Source organism: Rhinopithecus bieti, unplaced genomic scaffold, assembly GCF_001698545.2.
Source record: "Rhinopithecus bieti isolate Rb0 unplaced genomic scaffold, ASM169854v2 scaffold_1918, whole genome shotgun sequence".
Taxonomy (NCBI): domain Eukaryota; kingdom Metazoa; phylum Chordata; class Mammalia; order Primates; family Cercopithecidae; genus Rhinopithecus; species Rhinopithecus bieti.
In genome coordinates this window covers 3,027,998-3,037,100 of record NW_016803680.1, presented here as the reverse complement: position 1 = coordinate 3,037,100, position 9,103 = coordinate 3,027,998, and the positions used below count along the sequence as shown (strand labels likewise).

Genomic DNA, 9,103 nt, shown 5'->3' with positions numbered 1-9,103 from the left:
GTCTCAAAAAAAAATTAAGAAAATAATAGTAGAGGTCGTGCTGGGCTTTGGCAAATGTCATGAAGGTGGCACAAGAATGTCTGAAATCTGAAAAAATTCTCCCTCCCAAATAACTCTGCCACCATTTGGAAGGCAGCGTGAGCCTCCACCCAGATAGAGCAGACACTTCTGGCTTTCTCACGTGGGGAGTGTTCATGGTGGCAGGTGGCCATGGGCACTGAGGTGAAGCCATTGTCAGCTCCTCTGATTTGAAAGCTTAGGAAGACACCCAATGGACCCATGCCCAGGAAATCCATGTGATGTTCGGGCTCCAGATCACCCAAGCCCAAACCTCTGTCTCATGTGCCCTGGAAAAACATACTTAATAATAATTCCCCTGTTCCCTGTCTTCACCCTGTCCCCTTATCCCACTGAGAAAGCCGCTGGGAGCACAGCATTGAACCAACAGCCCAGCAGTGTAGCTTGACAGGCAGCAATTACCTCAGAAGCACAAGGTCATTTCCCCTCCCGGGTGGCTTTTACCCACCTTGTCAAGCTGTTTGTGAACTTCACAGTGCTTCAGCCCAGCCATGCAGCCCATTAGGAGAACGAAGTGGCAACTGAGCCGGCCTACAGCAGCCTGGCACCGAGCCTGGCCCCGAGCCTGGCCAATGGAAAGCATTTGACAAATGAATGGATTAACCCGCACCAGAGTTAGCTCCAGTGGAGACAGTGAGTCCCACAGGTTTAGGTTGTCTGCGTGACTTATGAGCTCCCTTAAGGCTGACTCACTACCCCCCAGAGCCCCCCCCCCCATCACCTGCCCTGAGCCCTCACAGGTAGAGATGACCTCTCCTCAAGTCCTCCAGGGGATCTGATCAATAGGGAACTGTGTGCTCCCACTCCCTCCCCACCCACCCTGTCACTCAGTCATTCAGGAATGATTCATAGAGGTCTAACCAAAGAGAGGGAAGTTATTCTACAGCCCTGCACATCAGATACACAGAACATTACCAAAGCATTACCGAAGCATAAATGCAAGTAATAGCACCTGTTGGGCATTGACTCTGCTTCAAATCCGTTAGGGCCCTTTGGATGTGTCCCAGATATGCGTAAGGCACAGCAAGTGCCTCTGTACAGCAGGCCATGAAGGACATGCCCACCATCACATCTTATCTCCTGTGAGTACTAGCCCCACACCTTCCCTAATTTCAGGATAGTTGCTTTCAGGGAGATGGCATGGGTAACATTCAAAAATATAAAATGAATTCAGCTCCTGGACCAATCAGAAGAGAGCCCTGCTGGCTACAGAGATGAAGCAGGGTCTAGTCACTGGCTCTTTGGAAGATCCAGAAAGTCCAGGTTAAGCTGGGGAAGCCGGGTCTCCCAGGCACAGGGCATTTTGGGAATCAGTATGGAAACATCCTATATCTTCAATCTAAGACACCATCAATCATAAGATACATGCTAATTTCGGAGATGTTAAAGATGCTTCTCAGAATCTCTCAGTGGTATCTTCGCATGTTCACATCCAAAACAGCCTTAACAATGTGTGTAGCTGGAAAGTACTGGGGCTGTGAGCATCTTCTCCACCTAAAATTCTCCTGTACCAAGTGATAGGGTTTGGCTGTGTCCCCATCCAAATCTCATCTTGAATTGTATCTCCCATAATTCCCACATGTTGTGGGAGGGACCAGGTGGGAGAGAATTGAATCGTGGTGGTTTCCCCCGTACTGTTCTCATGATGGTGAATAAGTCTCACGAAATCTGATGATTTTTTATGGGGTTTCCCCTTTTGCTTGGCTCTCATTTCTCTCTTGCCTGCTGCCATGTAAGACATGACTTCCACCTTCTGCCATGATTGTGAGGCCTCCTCAACCACATGGAACTGTGAGTCCATTAAACCTCTTTTTCTTTATAAAGTACACAGTCTTGGGTATGTCTTTGTTAACAGTGTGAAAATGGACAAATAGAACAAGGCTTTGGGGTAAGCCTGTTCTTCATTGCAACCTCTTGCCAGTCATTCTCAGCTCCAAGGGGAAGGGAAACCAGCTCTTCAAAAAACTTCCTTGAGCAATGACAGTTCTCATTGCCCATTCTGAATGTTCTTCTGTGCCTGACAAGAACTGTACATTTGCTGGCACTAACTATTATATCTCCAGCATGCTACAAGGCTGACAGAGTGCTGCAAGACAAATGGGGGGGTTATGGACTCAATGGTTTCATTTAATCATAGTGTATGATGTTCGCCTGGACCAAGACAGGGAATTTCTGTATAAAAGCCTAAGTCTGCATAGATGCTGCAATTGTGCATGCAGGTTCACGTGTGTGGGTGTGCACACACATGCATCTGTGTGCACACCCAGTGAGCACAGATCAGTCTGTTTCATGTGTTGATCAATTTGTTAAAAGATGATAAAACTGTCTGCATTAACTACTTCATGCAGGAGGCCCCTTACTTTCTGCCTTTGATTTTATTTTTTTCTAAGGTTTTGCATTTCCAGAGAATTGGGCTTTGCAATTAGAATATGATTTCTTGATTAAAATGAACTGGAGATCTTATTCTGTGATTTTTATTCTCTTTCTTACTTAGACTGTTGCCTCTGGGGCAAATATTCTGTCTTCTTTGCTTTGCGCCATCCCAAGAACATCATCGATGCTGAACAAATAAATAACCAGAGTTGTGAAGTGAAGGCTGAAATTTATAGAATAGGCTCATCTATCAAAATTTGGACACCAGAACACAGAGTCAATTATCACATATTAACTTGCTCTTGTTGGCATTTCAATGCGTTTAGAAAAGATACACTTCCTCCATACACGTTCCCCTGCCATACCAAAACACTAGCAAAATTGAGAACACTTCAGACATAACTCAGCTTTCCCTATGACTCTAAAAACTACTACACACAGCAAAGCTTATATCTCTTTATAAAAGATGACCCTGAAGAGTCTATTTCACATCCAAACTTTCTTAGAATGGAGGGCATCCTAAAGATAACCTTAGATTTGGAAAAGCATTTTCACGTAGTCTTACTTGATTTTTATAAGGTTGCAAAGCAGTTCAGACATCATTCCCATTTCGCAGGTAGCAAACTGACACCCAGATATGTGAACTGACTTCCTGTTAACATGGAAGGAGGGAAGGAAAGAGAAAAAGAATGGAGGAAGGAAGGAAGAGAGGAAGGAAAGGAAGGGGAGAGGGAGGGAACAAAGAAAGAAGGAAGGAAGGGAGGGAGGGAGGGAGAGAGGGAGGGAAAGGAGATGGAAAGAGGGAGGGAGGGAAGGAAGGAAGGAAGTGGGGAGGGAGGGAAGGAAGGAGAAAGGGAAGGAAAGGGAAGGAATAAAGACGAAAGTATGGAACTATCTTTATAGCAATTGATTAATTCTTCAGCCCGATTTAGTAACAGCAGCAGGGTTAGAAACTAATATTTTAAATACTAACAGAATTAATACTGATAACAGGAGTGCTGTAGCAATTAGTAGTAATAACAGTGTAACATTACTGCCTTATCTTTATATGTCGTAGACTTTTCCCGGGCAATTTCATGTACAGTTTTGCATTTATTCTTCACAACAAGCTTCTAGGATAGTTACTACAGGTCCCATTCTATGATGAGGAAGCTGAGACTTGGGAGAATCACCTTTCTTCAAATCATACAGCACCTAGGTGACCACCTCTGGTCTTCTGATAGTGGGTCCTGTCCTGGTTCCCTCATCAGCCTGGTGTTGCTTTGCCCACTTGTCCAAGAAGCTAGGAGATGCCACCCTGCAGCTGTTACCTCGGGGAGGAAATGTGGGTGGGGGAGAACCCAGGCCAGAATACATAGTTGAGGTAAGCATCAGAGATGGCATTGCAGAAAGACAGCAAATTGGAAAGAACCCACTGCAGAAGGCTGGGTTCTTTGGTGGTGGCCTGAACTGGACTGGTTCCCAAGAAGGGGATCAGGCTGAGGACAAGAAGGTGCAGACTCTGTCTCCTGGTGTCTCCAAATGATGGTGTCTCTCTGGCTATATTACCCGGCCTTCAGCTTTATCTCCATTTACCCACAGAAAGAAGCCCCTTCTTTGTGTTAAGGGTAAAGCTTTTGATTTTTCCACTATCTGGATTTCAGCCTCCTGACCAGGAAGTTATCACCAGGGGCTTTGATGTGGGCAGATCGAACTAAGATCCACACTGGCTGCAACTTTGCAACACCCCCTTTGGAAAGCACAGTCCACTCCAATGGGTGCAAGGGTTCTTTGGCCATGTCTGCCCAGTGAACCCTGGCTTTATGATGGGAAGCTGTGAACTGACAAGGCAGTGGACAGAGAGGGGAACATCCTATCACCCACCGTACATAGCTCATGGAATTCAGGAAGAAAGTGAGAACGTGGGTTTTAAAGGATTCCAGAAATCCCCATGATTTCTGCAGTTAATGCATATGACTTGGCCATAATAAAGAGAAATGTACATAAATGTTCTTTATATACAGAAAGATGTTCTGGAGGTTATGGAAACAGCATCCAAGTGGAGTAGCATCACTTGCGCAGAAATGGCAATCCACAAGCTAAACACTTGACTCGAGGGGTGTGGATTTGTAACTGAAAGAAGCACAAACCACACAGCCCTTTCCTGACACTAGAGCCTCCCAGCTTTCCTGGTCAAGCAATGGGGAGAGGGCAATTACCATCAGAACTCTAAGATAATCTTTTAGAAATATAAAGTAGGAAAAGGTGGTAGAGGGGGAGAGGAGAGAGAAGCGGCGCTGTCAGCGTGCTTGATGTTAAATAAAACCTACCAAGACTCAGCTGAGAATTTTAGCAGAATCCAAATGTGCTAAAAAAAAAAAAAAAAAAAAAAGGCATGGCTCCCATCTCTAAGGTTCACAGCTAAGCTGGCTTAGAATCACACATGCCAAGCTTAAAAATAAAAAGCAGCCATCCCTGAATGACAAGGACTCCGGGATGGAAGCCTGAGGTATGCTGTTTGGTGGTGGAAGGAAGAGAGGGGAAGGAGGAGAGTCTGGGTTCAGGGTATAGGTATTTATTGGAAGGCACGCTATCTGAAAGCCAGATGCTCAGAATTTTGCTGTTTTGCACTTAAAAGGCACTTCACATTGGCAAAAGGTTTCATAATGATCTTCAGATTTTCCATCGAGGAAATGCTGGCCTGCATTCGAATGTCATGGCTGACCCACTCCGGGCTCTGCTGTTCAATGTGTTTGCCTCCCCCATCCCGGAGTCTGGCTCAGACAGTGCCCACATGCACCTAGACGGGATGCCCATGAGTCATAGTTTGGAAAGCACAGGGGGCTATTGGCATTGGCACGAAGCCAGATCTGTCACTCTGTGCCACCATACCCTATTAACCAGACATAATGGTGCTGGGGCCACCCACAGGCTAGTTAGCCCCTGCTTGGCTGCAATGGGGACAGACTATGGGTTGGCTTGCTAAGGACGGTGCATGACCCACTCATTGTCCCCACAACCACAACTATTGTGGGTCAGAGCTAACCTGCAAAGGTGCTAAATCAGGCCTGTGGTCCCCCTACTTTTGGTAAATCCAGGGCCTTCTGTTATAAGTCCAGTAGGGTCCTCTTTCTAATGAAGTTGTCCCTTGTCCAATATGCATATGACCTCTACCGCCTAAAGCTGTAGATAAAAATAGCAGGTTTAGCCTCAGCTACTGTGTCAGCTACCATGTTACCCCTCCCCAACGTCATTACTATGCAGATGTTTCTAGAAAGTCTTCAAAGGGTCAGGCGAATGGTGAGAATTCTGTGACCTATGTGTTAACAGGGAGCCCAGACATTACACCCCCAAATGTGGGCCGATCCTACACTTCAGCACCATACAGGGCTGGGGAGGCAGATGGGCATTGAGGAGTGGACGCTGCCACCTTACAGAAGCTTTGGTCTGTGCCTTGACACCCCCGGTGGGGATCATTCTCCTCCCTGGCATGCATGGGCAGCATAGGCAGTCTATGCATTACTGGCTGCCCCTAGGACCCTCGCCAGCCTTCACCCACATGCCCACCTTCAAATTCCACATTTTGGCTGCTGGCTTAGAAGTATCACTTAACGTGAAGTGTCTTTTTTACACCTTTAAGGCACTTTAGAAAAGCCTTGGAAGGTATACAGGGCAAGAACTGTTCTCCTGCCCATTGGGATGGATGAGAAAATAGAGACTGATAGAGTTTAAGAAACTTGCTCAAGCGTAAGTGACAGACCCAAGACTCAAATTCAGGGCTCTTTCCACTACTCCAAGACCATCTACCCAGGGCCAGATCTACTGGGGATCTCAGCCCCGGTACAGCAGCAAATACCTGGGTTTGAGATTGAGACTCCCTAAAGCATCTTTCTTACTGGAGACCTCTGGGGATGCGCTGTCATTTGACCTGAACTCTGGGGACCTTTCCCAAACAGAGCCTTGCTGCAAGGAGTCTCTGAACTGCCTTCCCTTTCTCAGGGTCCTTCAGGTGCTGGGTACCAGCAAAGACCTACAGAGGGTCAGGATGGGGTCGTGTTCAGGCATCACAGGTCCTCGCCCGTCCCTTCCTTGAGCACCCTAAGGGCTGGTCACAGAGGGAGTTAGCCCTCCAGCTGGCACTTAGGTTTGACTGGAGATAATCCTTTTCCAACGACTCCGGTGACAACAGGGAACGCCCTCTGCAGTTCCAGAAACTGCCCATCTAGATTATCACTGGGAAGTTCTGGGTAAATTCTGCTATAGTCCCCCATGGCCCGACGTGTCAGCCTGAACCCATACGACGAGACGGGTTAAAAGAAAAATAAAACACAAGAGACGGATGGCTCTCCTGATGGAAGCGACCAGAGACCCGGCGCGCGGAGCTGAGCTCCTGGTCCTTACCTGTACCAATCCAGCCCGCGGCCGTAGTTCCTGTCAAAGAAGTGGGGCTCCGTGCCCAAGGCCCGCACGTCTGGGTGCACACGGATAAACTCCAGCACGGCCCGGGTGCCCCCCTTCTTCACGCCCACAATGAGGGCTTGGGGCAGCCGCTTGGTACCCAGCTTGGGTGAGCCGGAGTGGTTGGAACCCGAGAGGCGAGGGGCGGGCACGGCGGCGGCGGCCGCGCTGGGAGCGCTGGGCTCGCTGGGCGTCGGCCCGGAGGGATCACAGGGGCGGGACTTCTGGAGAAGTTTCTGGCCGCCCGCGCTGGGGCCGCGGAGGCAGCGAGGCGCGCCCAGGAGGCGGCTCCGACCCAGGTCGTCGCAGCAGCACAGGAAGCTGTAACACAGGTAAGTGCAGGAGAGCGAGAGTGTGAAAGCGAAGAGCAGCCTGCGCGCCCTCCGCGGCTGAGGTGGCCCCGCGCGGCCCAGGACCCTATAGGCCATGGCTCCATGGGCCCGCGCCGGGGGTCATGGTTTCCGAGGGGGCACCGGCGGCGGAGCTGCTGTGGCCCTGCGGTCGCCTAGAGGGCTCGCGTGGCGCTGCCCCGGTCGCGCGGATCGGGCGTTGGGGGCGCCGTCTTCTCCGGGCGCTGCTGGCCGGGGTGCGCTCCGTGCCCCGGGATCCCGGGAGCAGCTGCTCCTCGGGGAACAGGCGGTTGCATTTCCAGCATCTCCCGGTCCTAGACGATGGGACTCCGGGCAGCCGGGCGGCTCGGGCGCTCCCTGGCTCTTACGTGCGCCGGATTCGGAGCGCGCCCAGCGCCCGAAGCCCCATTCCTGATCCTCGGAGCGCTGCGCACGAAACGCTCGGTGGCGGCGCGGCTGTGCGGGCTGGCGGGTGGACCGAACGGTGGCGCTGGAGCGGGCTGCGATCTGGCTCTTCGGGAAATGCCGAGCGGAGCGCGCTGCCGGCTCTATTTAAGGAGTCGCCTGACGTCAGCCGCGCGGGTCCCCCGAGCCCGCGCCGCGCCCGGGGACCTGGCCCGCCCCCTGCGCCCCCACTCTCTTACCCCTCCTAGAAACATAGGACGCGGGCGCTCCTCAAGCAGGCCACTCCCTACGGAGCCCCAGGCCAGCTTTGGGGCGGTGAAGCGAAGGTGTCAAGACGCAGTACTCCTCCGGGAGGCTGGACAACCCTACCACGCGGGCCTCTACACACCGAGGGACACGAACCCAGGTCGAGTTCGCGCAGACATCCAGACCAGACAGACCAGATGCAGACGCAGGCACCCTGCCCTGATGCGCGGTCCCACCACCCTGACCCGCACAAGCACGCACAGGCAAAGAAGCACACACGCCCTAGCTCGGACACACCCCCACACGGGGAGGAGAAGTCCCCTAACCTGGGCCCAGATACACCCACAGGGACACTCCCCCCGCTCTCGACATCTCGCCAAATGGACACACACAGCCCGGAATCGGACACGGAGCGCACGCACGCCCAGGACTGGGACACGCGCTGTAGATGGGATGGGTGGAGGAGCCGAGCGTGAGTGAGATTCCGTGACTATTCACCCAAGCTTCTTAGCCCCCCGCACGCTGACTCACACTCCGGCGGCTTGCTCTGTCTCACACCTATGAGGCACGCGCACCCCAACCCATTTTCACCCCACCTCTCCCCGGGCCTGCCCAGAGAGCGAGCCCCAGAGCGGCAGACTCCGCGCCAGGAGGGCTCCTCTCTTAGCAGCCGCCGCCTAGCGGTAGACTGCTCCCCGGGGAGCTGTCCAGGGTACTGGAGGGTCGCCGAGGGCTGAGCGCCCAGGGCTTCTTCACGCAGAGACACTAGGATGAGGAAACAGAGTACAAGGAGAACGTATCCAGGAGCAATTCCACTTCGAATGATTCCTAAGTGAATGCCCACAGGACAGTTCTCGGTGACCATGTCCAGAACAGGCTTAAGTGACGATCTCCAGTACTTCCCTGGGTTACCACGCTGTTACCTTGGATCAGAACCCTGCATCAGAACAGGCCTAAATGGCCATGGCCAAGAACACAGCTGAGTTGTCCTTCAACAACAATGCCAATGCCAATTCACCATGTCTGGGTGTTCACAAAGTGACCCCACCCCCCTCCCCGAGAAAGTCTAGATGACCACCATCGCCCCACCCCATTGCCCCACCCCAATCAGGTTATAACTGACTTCCTCCCTCAGGGCATAAACTGATCATTAGGTTCTGTGGATCTTAGCCCAAACCAAAAAATATTTTGTCCCCAAACCAGTCCCATCCCTG

General features: G+C 51.6%; 1 protein-coding gene across 1 annotated transcript; it reads right to left on the bottom strand.

Annotated features, from left to right (window-relative positions):
- Positions 1–6,551: 6,551 nt before the first annotated feature.
- Positions 6,552–7,720, bottom strand: LOC108513770 (heparan sulfate glucosamine 3-O-sulfotransferase 2-like). The gene is made up of 2 exons (XM_017849621.1): positions 6,832–7,720; positions 6,552–6,717 (listed from the first exon to the last, which is right to left on the bottom strand). The coding sequence occupies exons 1-2, from the start codon at positions 7,314–7,316 to the stop codon at positions 6,552–6,554; spliced, it is 651 nt and encodes a 216-aa protein (XP_017705110.1). The 5' UTR covers positions 7,317–7,720.
- Between the last annotated feature and the right edge of the window lie 1,383 nt (positions 7,721–9,103).